Source organism: Salmo salar, chromosome ssa10, assembly GCF_905237065.1.
Source record: "Salmo salar chromosome ssa10, Ssal_v3.1, whole genome shotgun sequence".
NCBI classification, from domain to species: Eukaryota; Metazoa; Chordata; class Actinopteri; order Salmoniformes; family Salmonidae; genus Salmo; species Salmo salar.
The window spans coordinates 58814204-58829131 of record NC_059451.1 but is presented as its reverse complement, the minus strand read 5'-3'; the positions used below and the strand labels follow the sequence as shown (position 1 = coordinate 58829131).

The window sequence follows — 14928 nt, the reverse complement described above, 5'->3', positions numbered from 1 at the left end:
GTTGAGTCACTGACGTGGTCTTCCTGTCTGGGTTGGCGCCCCCCCTTGGGCTGTGCCGTGGCGGAGATCTTTGTGGGCTATACTCGGCCTTGTTCCGGGATGGTATGTTGGTGGTTGGAGATATCCCTCCAGTGGTGTGGAGGCTGTGCTTTGGCAAAGTGGGTGGGGTTATATCCTACCTGTTTGGCCCTGTCCGGGGGTTTCATCGGATGGGGCCACAGTGTCTCCTGACCCCTCCTGTCTCAGCCTCCAGTATTTATGCTGCAGTAGTTTATGTTTCGGGGGGCTAGTGTCAGTCTGTCACATCTGGAGTATTTCTCTTGTCTTTTCCGGTGTCCTGTGTGAATTTAAATATGCTCTCTCTAATTCTCTCTTTCTCTCTTTCTTTCTTTCTCTCTCTCGGAGGACCTGAGCCCTAGGACCATGCCTCAGGACTACCTGGCATGATGACTCCTTGCTGTCCCCAGTCCACCTGGTCGTGCTGCTGCTCCAGTTCCAACTGTTCTACCTGCAGCTATGGAACCCTGACCTGTTCACCGGACGTGCTACCTGTCCCAGACCTGCTGTCCCAGACCTGCTGGAACCCTGACCTATTCACCGGACGTGCTACCTGTCCCAGACCTGCTGTTTTCAACTCTCTAGAGACAGCAGGAGTGGTAGAGATACTCTCAAAGATCGGCTATGAAAAAGCCAACTGACACTTACTCTTGTGTTACTGACTTGTTGCACCCTCGACAACTACTATGATTATTATTATTTGACCGGCCACCCCTCATAGCCTGGTTCCTCTCTAGGTTTCTTCCTAGGTTTTGGTCTTTCTAGGGAGTTTTTCATAGCCACCGTGCTTCTACACCTGCATTGCTTGCTGTTTGGGGTTTTAGGCTGGGTTTCTGTACAGCACTTTGAGATATCAGCTGATGTAAGAAGGGCTATATAAATACATTTGATTTGATGTAAATATGTGTGTATATGTATACATATATAGGGAACACTAAAATAACACATCCTAGATCTGAATGAATGAAATCATCTTATTAAATACTTTTTTTCTTTACATAGTTGAATGTGCTGACAACAAAATCACACAAAAATAATCAATGGAAATCCAATTTATCAACCCATGGCGGTCTGGATTTGGAGTCACACTCAAAATTAAAGTGGAAAACCACACTTCAGGCTGATCCAACTTTGATGTAATGTCCTTAAAACAAGTCAAAATGAGGCTCAGTAGTGTGTGTGGCCTCCACGTGCCTGTATGACCTCCCTACAATGCCTGGGCATGCTCCTGATGAGGTGGCGGATGGTCTCCTGAGGGATCTCCTCCCAGACCTGGACTAAAGCATCCGCCAACTCCTGGACAGTCTGTGGTGCAACGTGGCATTGGTGGATGGAGCGAGACATGATGTCCCAGATGTGCTCAATTGGATTCAGGTCTGGGGAACGGGCGGGCCAGTCCATAGCATCAATGCCTTCCTCTTGCAGGAACTGCTGACACACTCCAGCCACATGAGGTCTAGCATTGTCTTGCATTAGGAGGAACCCAGGGCCAACCGCACCAGCATATGGTCTCACAAGGGGTCTGAGGATCTCATCTCGGTGCCTAATGGCAGTCAGACTACCTCTGGCAAGCACATGGAGGGCTGTGCGGCCCCCCAAAGAAATGCCACCCCACACCATGACTGACCCACCGCCAAACCGGTCATGCTGGAGGATGTTGCAGGCAGCAGAATGTTCTCCACGGCGTCTCCAGACTCTGTCACGTCTGTCACATGTGCTCAGTGTGAACCTGCTTCATCTGTGAAGAGCACAGGGCACCAGTGGCGAATTTGCCAATCTTGGTGTTCTCTGGCAAATGCCAAACGTCCTGCACGGTGTTGGGCTGTAAGCACAACCCCCACCTGTGGACATCGGGCCCTCATACCACCCTCATGGAGTCTGTTTCTGACCGTTTGAGCAGACACATGCACATTTGTGGCCTGCTGGAGGTCATTTTGCAGGGCTCTGGCAATGCTCCTCCTGCTCCTCCTTGCACAAAGGCGGAGGTAGCGGTCCTGCTGCTGGGTTGTTGCCCTCCTACGGCCTCCTCCACGTCTCCTGATGTACTGGCCTGTCTCCTGGTAGCGCCTCCATGCTCTGAACACTACGCTGACAGACACAGCAAACCTTCTTGCCACAGCTCGCATTGATGTGCCATCCTGAATGAGCTGCACTACATGAGCGACTTGTGTGGGTTGTAGACTCCGTCTCATGCTACCACTAGAGTGAAAGCACCGCCAGCATTCAAAAGTGACCAAAACATCAGCCAGGAAGCATAACAACTGAGAAGTGGTCTGTGGTCACCACCTGCAGAACCACTCCTTTATTGGGGGTGTCTTGCTAATTGCCTATAATTTCCACCTGTTGTCTATTCCATTCGCACAACAGCATGTGAAATTTATTGTCAATCAGTGTTGCTTCCTAAGTGGACAGTTTGATTTCACAGAAGTGTGATTGACTTGGAGTTACATTGTGTTGTTTAAGTGTTCCCTTTATTTTTTTGAGCAGTATATATATATATATATATATATATATATATATATATATATATATATATATATATATATATATATATATATATATAAAAAAATCTAAAGTTACAAAAATGTCTAAAAACCTGTTTTTGCTTTGTCATTATGGGGTATTGTGTGTAGATTGATGAGGGAGAAAAACAATGTAATACATTATAGAATAAGGTTGTAATGAAACAAAATGTGGAAAAGTCAAGGGGTCTGAATACTTTCTGAATGCACTGTATAATCAGAATCATTGTATTCAGTTAGTCAGTCACCTGTTGAGGTAAATCTCACATCTTCAAATGCTGAATATCTCCTTCATAGCTTAAATCCTCAAGTCTTTTGAGGCACCCTTGTGTCAATCTAAGTATCATTAAAAAAAAATCCCCATCAAAATCCGTCAGTTTAAGCTAGAGATATCTCAATCCACCCCATCCGCCTGTCGGCCTTCCGCATCTGCGGTGAGAGGTGGCCGAGCTACGGCTGTGTTTGTCAGACCATAAGACATCCCCGAAAATCTTTATTCTCACAAAAACGTCTGAAGGTAACCCATACTAATAAATGGAAGTTTGGAGGTAGTTTTGTGCCAACAAAAATAAAGGGTTAAATATGTAAAAAAAAAGAATAATAATAATAATATTTCCTGTGCTTTCTTATATCTCCTAGATATATAGAACACACAATTCAAAACCTTATCATACATTTTTTTGACTTGTCTTTTTTTTTACATTTAGTAGTAAAGGCCAAATTCAATATTTTATCAAATCATTTTTGTATATTTATTTTTGATTCCTAAAATATTACATTTAATAGCAAAATGATCCATGTTAGCTTAGTAGAACCCCCCCTCCAACGGCTTAGACTGTTAATATGGGTGAGAGGAGATCATCTGTTGCTTTGTGCAGGGCTGCTTAGACTGAAATACTCACCACTATAGCTATTCATTCTGCTTTCAACCAGCCGTCTGTCATCATGACACCGTTTCGCTATGACATTCAGAGCTGCTTCCTGCTAGGATTGTATTGTGTGTCTATTCCTGGTTCTGTATAGTATTGTCCAATGAGCCTTTAATGAATCCTGCAGGGCCTGCTGCTGAATATTCATAGCCGTGTGTGTCGCAGGAAATGTCACCCTATTCCATTTCTAGTGCACTACTTTTGACCAGGGCCCTGTTCAGAAGTAAGGCACGATAAAGGGAATAGGGTACCATTTTGGAGACGGACACAGTGTTTTTCATAGTGTTGTCTCTGTCTCATTGGAATGACTCACACTTCTATAGCTTCACATGCCTTTCTCTGCTCCGTTGTACTCTGTGATGAATACCAAACACCCTCAGCCCACAGTATTAGTCTCACCCACTACACTAACACTCTGTCGTTCTCTCTGTCTTTCTGGTCTCTCTTTCACTTTCTGTCTCTCATTGTCATACGTAAGGCTGTGTTAGTGATTTATTATAACCACCATTGTATGACGCTGTATGGGAAAAGGCAACAGATTGTAATTCATCGGTGTCAATACTAGAGACATATACAGTGGTGTCTGTAATTATTACATTCATTGATAAAGATGAGAAATACTGTATAAAAATGGTCAGATGACATGAAAATAGTGGGTTTGGCCTTTGAAAGAACAATGCAAATGTCGAAAAAAAAAAAAAAAGCTAATCCTACGATAAAATATGATGGTGATCTTTGATGTTATGGGCAGTCCTTGACTTGGGCAGGAGCTCACCGAAGCTTAGTACCAGCACCTTGACATGTTCTGTTTGTGCTTCTGTTCCTCTTTTATAGAATATTAGCTCTAAACTATTGTAGGTATAAACATTACCGGCGCCAAGATAAAGTGACTAAGGGGGGACAGTTTAAATCGTAAAACATTTTTGGGTTCCTGCATTGGAATTATTGCATTCTGCTTATAAACTCAGCAAAAAAAGAAATGTCCCCTTTTCAGGACCCTGTCTTTCAAAGATAATTCGTAATAATAACTCCACAGATCTTCATTGTAAAGGGTTTAAACACTGTTTCCCATGCTTGTTCAATGAACCATAAACAATTAATGAACATGCACCTGTGGAACGGTCGTTAAGACACTAACAGCTTACAGACGGTAGGCAATTAAGGTCACTGTTATGAAATCTGAGGACACTAAAGAGGCCTTTCTACTGACTCTGAAAAACACCAAAAGAAAGATGCCCAGGGTCCCTGCTCATCTGTGTGAACGAGCGTTAGGCATGCTGCAAGTAGGCATGAGGACTGCAGATGTGGCCAGGGCAATAAATTGCTATGTCCATACTGTGAGACACCTAAGACAGCGCTACAGGGAGACAGGATGGACAGCCGATCGTCCTCGCAGTGGCAGACCACGTGTAACAACACCTGCACAGGATCAGTACATCCGAACATCACACCTACGGGACAACAATTGCCCGAGTTACACCAGGAACACACAATCCCTCCATCAGTGCTCAGACTGTCCGCAATAGGCTGAGAGAGGCTGGACTGTCGGCTTGTAGGCCTGTTGTAAGGCAGACACCAACGTTGCCTATGGGCACAAACCCACCGTCGCTGGACCAGACAGGACTGGCAAAACGTGCTCTTCACTGACGAGTCGCGGTTTTGTCTCACCAGGGATGATGGTCGGATTTGCGTTTATTGTCAAAAGAATGAGCATTACACTGAGGCCTGTACTCTGGAGCGGGATCGATTTGGAGGTGGAGGGTCCGTCATGGTCTGGGGCGGTGTGTCACAGCATCATCAGACTGAGCTTATTTTCATTGCAGGCCATCTCATCGCTGTGCGTTACAGGGAAGACATCCTCCTCCCGCAGTCTGGTACCCTTCCTGCAGGCTCATCCTGACATGACTCTCCAGCATGACAATGCCACCAGCCATACTGCTCTTTCTGTGCATGATTTCCTGCAAGACAGGAATGTCAGTGTTCTGCCATGGCCAGCGAAGAGCCCGGATCTCAATTCCATTGAGCACGTCTGAGACCTGTTGAATTGGAGGGTGAGGGCTAGGGCCATTCCCCCCAGAAATGTCCGGGAACTTGCAGGTGCCTTGGTGGAAGAGTGAGGTAACATTTCACAGCAAGAACTGGCACATCTGGTGCAGTCCATGAGGAGGAGATGCACTGCAGTACTTAATGCAGCTGGTGGACACACCAGATACTGACTGTTACTTTTGATTTTGACCCCCCCCCCTTTGTTCAGGGACACATTATTCCATTTCTGTTAGCCACATGTCTGTTGGACTTGTTCAGTTTATGTCTCAGTTGTTGAATCTTGTTATGTTCATACAAATATTTACACACGTTAAGTTTGCTGAAAATAAACGCAGTTGACAGTGAGAGGACGTTTTCTTTTTTTGCTGAGTTTATATACACACATTAATTACACTATACATACCCATGTGCACATTAATTACATAATACTTATCTATATACACATCAATTACACTATACATATACACGTCAATTACACAATACATGTCTATACACATAAATTACACTATGCATATTTATATACACAACAATTAAACTATACATATACACATCAATTACATTATGCATACACTACCATTCAAAAGTTTGGGGTCACTTAGAAATATCCCTGTTTTTGAAAGAAAAGCAATTTTTTGGGCCATTAAAATAACATAAAATTGATCAGAAATACAGTGTGGACTTTGTTAATGTTGTAAATGACTATTGTAGCTGGAAATGGCTGATTTTTAATGGAATATCTACATTGGTGTACAGAGGCCCATTATCAGCAACCACCACTCCTGTGTTCCAATGGCATGTTGTGTTAGCTAATCCAAGTTTATCATTTTAAAAGGCTAATTGATCATTAGAAAACCCTTTTGCAATTATGTTAGCACAGCTGAAAACTGTTGTCCTGATTAAAGAAGCAATAAATCTGGCCTTCTTTAGACTAGTTGAGTATCTGGAGCATCAGCATTTGTGGGTTCGATTACAGGCTCAAAATGGCCAGAAACAAAGACTTTCGTCTGAAACTTGTCAGTTTATTCTTGTTCTGAGAAATGAATGCTATTCCATACGAGAAATTGCCAAGAAACTGAAGATCTTGTACAGCGATGTGTACTACTCACTTCACAGAACAGCGCAAACTGGCTCTAACCAGAATAGAAAGAGGAGTGGGAGGCCCTGGTGCACAACTGAGGAAGAGGACAAGTACATTAGAGTGTCTAGTTTGAGAAACAGACGCTTTACAAGTCCTCAACTGGCAGCTTCATTAAATAGTACCCGCAAAACACCAGTCTCAATGTCAACAGTGAAGAGGTGACACCGGGATGCTGGCCTTAACAATGTCTAAACTGTATTTCTGATCAATTTGATGTTATTTTAAAGGACCAAAAAAATTTGCTTTTCTTTCAAAAACATGGACATTTCTAAGTGACCCCAAACTTTTGAACGGTAGTGTATACATGTCAATTACACTATACATATCTATGTACACGTTATTTACACTGCATATGTAAGGGAACAAAATAGGGAAAATGCCAAGGGGGTGAATACTTTTGCAAGCCACTGTATATACACATAATTTACACTATACATTGCCCAGGCCGGCGGAGATACAATCTTCGGCAAAATCAATCGCAAGGAGATTCCTGCAAAAATATTATTTACACTATATATATTGTTGTATATATATATATATATATATACAACAATTACACTATTCATATCTGCGTACACATCAATTACGCTATACATATCTATATACTGCATTCTGCAGTAATAAGCCTTCCCATCTGGTTTGCGCTTAGTGGGACTATCATTTCTTTTTCAACAAGACAATGACCCAACACCTCCAGGCTGAGTAAGGGCTATTTGACCAAGAAGGAGAGTGATGGAGTGCTGTATCAGATGACTTGGCCTCCACAATCATCCGACCTCAACCCAATTGAAATGGTTTGGGATGAGTTGGTGTCACGTCCTGACCAGTTTATTTATTATTCATTCCCACTGCATTTTGGTCCAATCCTTACGATGGCCGTGACAGTTGGACCGCAGAGTGAAGGAAAAGCAGCCAACTATTAGTCAGCATACGTGGAAACCCCTTCAATACTGTTGTAAAAGCATTCCAGGTGAAGCTGGTTGAGAGAATGCTAAGAGTGTGCAAAGCTGTCATCAAGGCAAAGGGTGGCTACTTTGAAGAATCTAAACTTTAAAATATATTTTGATTTGTTTACCACTTTTTTGGTTACTACGTGATTCCATATGTGTTATTTCATAGTTTTGATGTCTTCACTATTATTCTACAATGTAGAAAATAGTACAAATAAAGAAAACCCCTTGAATGAGTAGGTGTGTCCAAACTTTTGACTGGTACTGTATGTAGCAGCCCAAACCCTCTATGATTTGAAAACAGTGGGGGTATCCATATTTATGGAACTGTTTAATTAGTAATAATTGACAACCTGCCCACATTGGGCCTCCTATTTGTAGTACAGAACGAGAGTAAAGAGATTCCTCAAATTCTTTGAGTCTCTTCAATGCCTGAGAGGATTAGGCTATGAGACTAATCTAATTTGGTGTGATGATAGGCATCAACCCACTCATGCAAACAAATAAAATAAATGCTGATCGTTTACCTCTCCTCTCATTTTGACTAACAGGTTTACAGATGTATTTCATATGTTGCCCACCTGCTATTTTCCTGATTCTAGAGAGTTATTATAATCTGAGAATGATGTGTCCCTCTCCTGATTCTAGAGTGATTATAATCTGAGAATGATGTGTCCCTCTCCTGATTCTAGAGAGTTATTATAATCTGTGAATGATGTGTCCCTCTCCTGATTCTAGAGAGTGATTATAATCTCAGAATGATGTGTCCCTCTCCTGATTCTAGAGCGTGATTATAATCTGAGAATGATGTGTCCCTGTTTTTTTTTTTTGGGGGGGGGGGGGGGGTTTGTCACCTTTCTAAAACTTTCTTGAAATATAGAATGTACTCTCACTCTGTTTCATGGCTCTAATTTTAATTATGTTGGCTTAGGCTACAGGGTGGGCCATTTTTAAATTACAAATAGTTTGTTTTATAGGACCAGCTTTTCAGGCTTCTTCTGTGTTATTCTAAATGTGAAGGAAGAGGATCCCTCATTTGCTCACCTGGAAGCTGAGTTGTAGCTTGTTATGAGGACAGGACAGACAGTTGAATAGGCCAAGGTCACCTTTATATTTCTGTAGCAGTCAGCCGGCTTCTGGAGAGCAACGAAAGGGGCCCGCTCTGATAGTATATAATGTTTACATACCCTACATTACTCATCTCATATGTATATACTGTACTCTATACCATCTACTGCATCTTGCCATCTTGATGTAATGTATCACTAGCCACTTTAAACAATGCCACTTTTACATGTTTACATACCCTACATTACTCATCTCATATGAATATACTGTACTCTATACCATCTACTGCATCTTGCCTATGCCGTTCGGCCATCACTCATTTATATATTTTTATGTACATATTCATATTCATTCCTTTGCACTTGTGTGTATAAAGTAGTTGTTGTGGAATTGTTAGGTTATATTACTTGTTAGATATTACTGCATGGTCGGAACTAGAAGCACAAGCATTTCGCTACACTTGCATTAACACCTGCTAACCATGTGTATGTGACAAATACATTTGATTTGATTTAGTGCCACCTGTAACACGAGCACATTACCCAGAATGCCTCTCCAAAGTATTTTCCATGAAGTGTGCAGAATAAAACAGTAATCTAGTAATGTCATTGACTTGTGGAGTCCCCGGGCGTCTTTTGTCCTCTGTAGTGGGTTGTTAGGTCTGCGTCCCAAATGGCACCCTGTTCCCTTTTATAGTGCACTTCTTTTGATCAGGGATCATAGTGCACTGGTCAAAAGTAGTGCACTATTTAGAGAATAGGGTGCTATTTGGGTTTGTCCTGGGAATGATCCAGCAGTCAACGCCTGACTTTATCTGATCACTCATTAACTCTGTGTGTTTATGGGTTCCTTACATACAGGAGGCAGGCAGCAGACTTTTACACTGAACATCAGACAAAGTCTTTCTTCAAGCGAGTCCTTCCTGTGTAAATGATTAGCCTGTCTTCTCTCTGTGTGAGCAGAGCGGCCAGGGCAATTTTCAAGGAGGCTCCAAGGCCCATCTACCAGTAACCACCACCATCATTTAACATTCTCTGTGACATTTATTGCGCTGACATTGTGGTGACATTTTGAACAGTCTTGACAGGGGAAAAGGACACCTCTTAAATCAAGAGAATTAGAAGTAGTTTAAATTAATCCACACATTTTCTTTGAATATAGTCACCGAAATCGCTGTGGTGTATTCTTACCCTTTACAAATGTCACCTTCAATGACATATTTCTCACCATCAGAGCAGAAATAGTTCATAAGTAGTTTATTTGTACTGTAGTAGAGATTCCAGTAAAGGTTATGTTGCTAAACGCTCTTCTTCTTCTCATATCCAGAGCTGAGAGTTTATTGGAGGTTTTTTTTCATGCTGTGTTTTTCAGCAACCTGGTGCAATTTATGACCTCTGGGCCTGGGGTTGCCATGGAGCCGATGGGTGAAGAGGCGGTTTCAGTGTGGAGAAGGATTCTAGGCCCCACTATCTGGGGCATGGCACGGAAAGAGGCCCCACCAAGCCTCACTGACCAGGTTGGCACAGATAACACCAGAAATGCTGGACATGGGTCTGACTCACTGGCTTCAGCAGCAAGAGTAAGTCATTCTAGTAGAGAGAACAGGAACAAATTTCCCAAATTGACCTTCTCCTGTAACATACAGTGTGTATATATATATGGAACACATGTAAGCCCTTTACTACATACAAATCATAAAAATCCAGACAGAAAATATTTACACAAGAAGCAACCTATTATCACACAGTCAACCTCTCAGTCATTTAGTAAGTTCACCATTCTGCCATTCTCACTGTTAACCTGTTTAGGATAGGGGGCAGTATTGACACGGCTGGATAAAAAACATACCGATTTAATCTGGTTACCACTCCTACCCAGTAACTAGAATATGCATATACTTATTACATATGGATAGAAAACACCCTAAATTTTCTAAAACTGTTTGAATGGTGTCTGTGAGTATAACAGAACTCAAATGGCAGGTCAAAACCTGAGAGATTCCTTTACAGGAAGTGGCCTGTCTGACTATTTCTTGAACTTGTTTTCCATCTCTATCATTTACTAAGGATCTCTGCTCTAACGTGACACTTCCCAAGTCGTCCATAGGCGCTCAGAGCCCGGGAAAAAAACAGAATGTCGTCATTCCAGCCCCAGGCTGAAACACATTATCGCCTTTCTGAAGTGGCCGATCAAGGGACACTGGCTTATGCGCGTGACCCCGACCGCCCCCGCCTTTGGGATTTTTTCCTCTGTTTGCCGAAAAGGAGATTCCCTGTCGGAATATTATCGCTTTTCTACGAGAAAAATGTCGTAAAAATTGATTTTAAACAGCGGTTGACATGCTTCGAAGTACGGTAATGGAATACTTAGAATTTTATTGTCACGAATTGCGCCATGCGCGCGACACTTCTTTACTATTTCAGATAGTGTCTGGAACGCACAAACAAAACGCCGCTATTCGGATATAACGATGGATTATTTTGGACCAAACCAACATTTGTTATTGAAGTAGCAGTCCTGGGTGTGTATTCTGACGAAGACAACAAAAGGTAATCAAACTTTTATAATAGTAAATATGATTATGGTGAGTGCTAAACTTGCCGGGTGTCTAAATAGCGAGCCCGTGATGCCTGGGCTATGTACTTAGAATATTGCAAAATGTGCTTTCACCAAAAAGCTATTTTAAAATCGGACATATCGAGTGCATAGAGGAGGTCTGTATCTATAATTCTTAAAATAATTGTTATGCTTTTTGTGAACGTTTATCGTGAGTAATTTAGTAAAATGTTAGCGAATTCCCCGGAAGTTTGCGGGGGGTATGCTAGTTCTGAACGTCACATGCTAATGTAAAAAGCTGGTTTTTGATATAAATATGAACTTGATTGAACAAAACATGCATGTATTGTATAACATAATGTCCTAGGGTTGTCATCTGATGAAGATCATCAAAGGTGAGTGCTGCATTTAGCTGTCTTCTGGGTTTTGGTGACATTATATGCTGGCTTGAAAAATGGGTGTCTGATTATTTCTGGCTTGGTACTCTGCTGACATAATCTAATGTTTTGCTTTCGTTGTAAAGCCTTTTTGAAATCGGACAGTGTGGTTAGATTAACGAGAGTCTTGTCTTTAAATGGCTATAAAATAGTCATATGTTTGAGAAATTGAAGTAATACGATTTTTAAGGTTTTGAAAATCGCGCCACAGGATAGCAGTGGCTGTTACGTAGGTGGGACGAATTTGTCCCGCCTAGCCTAGAGAGGTTAAACATCGCACATCGCCTAGTACCGAGCCCTTGGGGACAGCAGTAGAGAACAGCAGATGCTCTAATACTGATCCCTGGGGGACACCAGTAGTGCGAACAGGAGAGGGCCTAGTACAGAGCCCTGGGGTACACCAGTAATGAGAACAGGAGAGGGCCTAGTACAGCGCCCTGGGGTACACCAATAGTGAGAACAGGAGAGGGCCTAGTACAGAGCCCTGGGGTACACCAGTAATGAGAACAGGAGAGGGCCTAGTACAGAGCCCTGGGGTACACCAGTAATGAGAACAGGAGAGGGCCTAGTACAGAGCCCTGGGGTACACCAGTAGTGAGAACAGGAGAGGGCCTAGTACAGAGCCCTGGGGTACACCAGTAATGAGAACAGGAGAGGGCCTAGTACAGAGCCCTGGGGTACACCAGTAGTGAGAACAGGAGAGGGCCTAGTACAGAGCCCTGGGGTACACCAGTAATGAGTAATGCTTTGTTATTTTGTCTAGGAACTGGAATTTTTCTTCCCATCCACAGCGGGCCATGGTCCTGCTAACACGGCCAATTACACAGACTGTGCCTGTTGCGTCATCAAAGCTCACGCTATATCAGAAGGTAAGGAAGACCTCTTTTTCTTTCACATGGAACGTAGCCTTACTCTCCACAACTACTTTTTTATTATGCTTTTTGCAACTCTATGTGCAGTTCTCTTGTATACCATACCCCTTAAATTATATTTTCATTATGGCTATTTTCTGTAGGACTTTTGAGTTCCTAAGATATAAAAGCCTCACTGTCAATAACCGTTAAGATAAAGCCCTAAAATAGGTCTTGGCTCAAAGTATGTAGCTTACAGTAACTTTCTCATCTTGGTTTTAACTCTGTTATCCAGAGAAGCCACTTGGCCAGGTTGTTGCTGTACATTTTACATTTTAGCAGATGCTCTTATCCAGAGCGACTTACAGTAGTGAATGCATACATTTCATACATTTTTTTTCCGTACTGGTCCCCCGTGGGAATCGAATCCACAACCCTGGCGTTGCAAACACCATGCTCTACCAACTGAGCCACACGGGACCGTATACACAGAGTGTACAAAACATTTAAATCACCTGCTCTTTCCATGACATAGACTGACCAGGTGATTCCAGATGAAAGGAAACCATTATTTTGGAGTTGACTCTCCACCCACTACGTCGTTGTCATTAACAGTTGGACAAATGTCAGAGAAAGTCCTGTAGGGTGGCAATACTTTGAGAAGTTAAATGAGAAGGTGGTGAAAGAGAGAGGTGGAGAGCAATATAGAAATAATGTGTTCTCAAGTCAACTTACCTGGTAAAATAAGAGTTAAATAAATAAAACAAGTAATTAAGGAGATTAAGCAGCATCAAAGATTATCTATTATATTGACAAGATGGTCGAGTGACTGCTCTAACAATGGAAATGTATGTCCTCAGAGATGGAAGGCAGGTGAGATCAACTGGGACCATTCTAGTCGATGAGATGACAGATACACGTGTAAACAACCAGCACAACTCTGATAAAGTTGTGTTTTTTTTTTTTGCCACATACATCCACTTATGTTCGTGTATTTGTAATAACCTAACCATTACGAAACTTTTATATTAGATCAAAAATAAGCCTCACGTAGCAAATTAGCAATTACATTTTTGGTTTACCAAATTCGACACTCTCATTGACCTTCATACAAAAAAAATTAAAATAAAAATGTGGTCTTTTTTTTGTCGACAGATTTTGGGTGGAGGAAACCCTCTGGTTTCACCTGTTCCTCTCTGGTAGCATCCATCCCAGCAATGCTGTCGGTTAGTCATGAGATCAGAGTTAATTAGCATAAACACGTTTAGCATCTCCACTCATACAAGCAGCCTTTGGAACATCTACTTTAAAAAAAGTATAATTAATCAATTTAATATGCACCTTTAATATGCATATGTGACTCGTTTCAGGGAACTAGGCAGATGTCTCACATCACTGCTTCACAGGAGAGGCATTTGAATGTAAAAAACATTTTTATATAGCAAAATGTGTTTTTTGGCAGAAATGCCTTCTGGAATGTGAACTTTCATATGCCTTAATTACAAACTTGTATGTCATCTGTAAATACAAATAAAATTGTTAAATTACGAGCCTAGTTGGTTTAGCCACGGAAAAAGCCAGGAACCTTCCTACTAGCTATGATTAGCTGAGATAATGGGTGGGCTGAACATGCCGAGAGATGAGTTTGGATTGGTCTGCCATGATCTGCCATGTAGCACGCTTCTGTCTATAACATGAGCTGCTCAGTATGTGTAGGTTATCCTTTCTAATGCGGATTTTTTTTAAAGACATCATGTAGAACTTCAAAAGTGTTGCTAAGGCTCTCCACTTTCTGGAGGACCGAGGTTTGAAATCAGTGGAATGCCCGGTAGCAGCAGAGTATGATAGCTAAGGAGATGGAGAAAATTCAGGCATTGGATTGCAAAAGCGACAGGGGCAGGGTAAAAAATAAAAAAAAAGCAGTAGTGTAAAGTACTTTAAAGTACTACTTAAATCTATTGATATTTTTTGACAACTTTTATGTTTTACTCCCATACATTTTCCCCGACACCAAAACGTATTTGTTACATTTCGAATGCTCAGTCAGTACAGAATTATGGTTCAATCAATAACAACGCCTGGTCATCCTTACTGCCTCTGATCTGGCAGACTCACTAAACAGAGAACATCCCTGGTCGTCCTTACTGTCTCTGATCTGGCGGACTCACTAAACAGAGAACATCCCTGGTCATCCTTACTGCCTCTGATATGGTGGACTCACTAAACAGAGAACATCCCTGGTCATCCCTACTGCCTCTGATCTGGTGGACTCACTAAACAGAGAACATCCCTGGTCATCCCTACTGCCTCTGATCTGGAGGACTCACTAAACAGAGAACATCCCTGGTCATCCCTACTGCCTCTGATCTGGAGG

The 14928-nt window shown here is 42.1% G+C and overlaps 1 protein-coding gene across 1 annotated transcript; it reads left to right on the top strand.

Moving 5' to 3' along the window:
• The first annotated feature begins 9279 nt into the window (after positions 1 to 9279).
• LOC106560636 (nucleoside diphosphate kinase 7-like) lies at positions 9280 to 12735 on the top strand. The gene is made up of 5 exons (XM_014123699.2): positions 9280 to 9284; positions 9571 to 9621; positions 10082 to 10289; positions 12467 to 12572; positions 12719 to 12735. Exons 1-5 carry the CDS (start codon positions 9280 to 9282, stop codon positions 12733 to 12735), a joined length of 387 nt encoding a protein of 128 aa, XP_013979174.2.
• The last annotated feature ends 2193 nt before the right edge of the window (positions 12736 to 14928 follow it).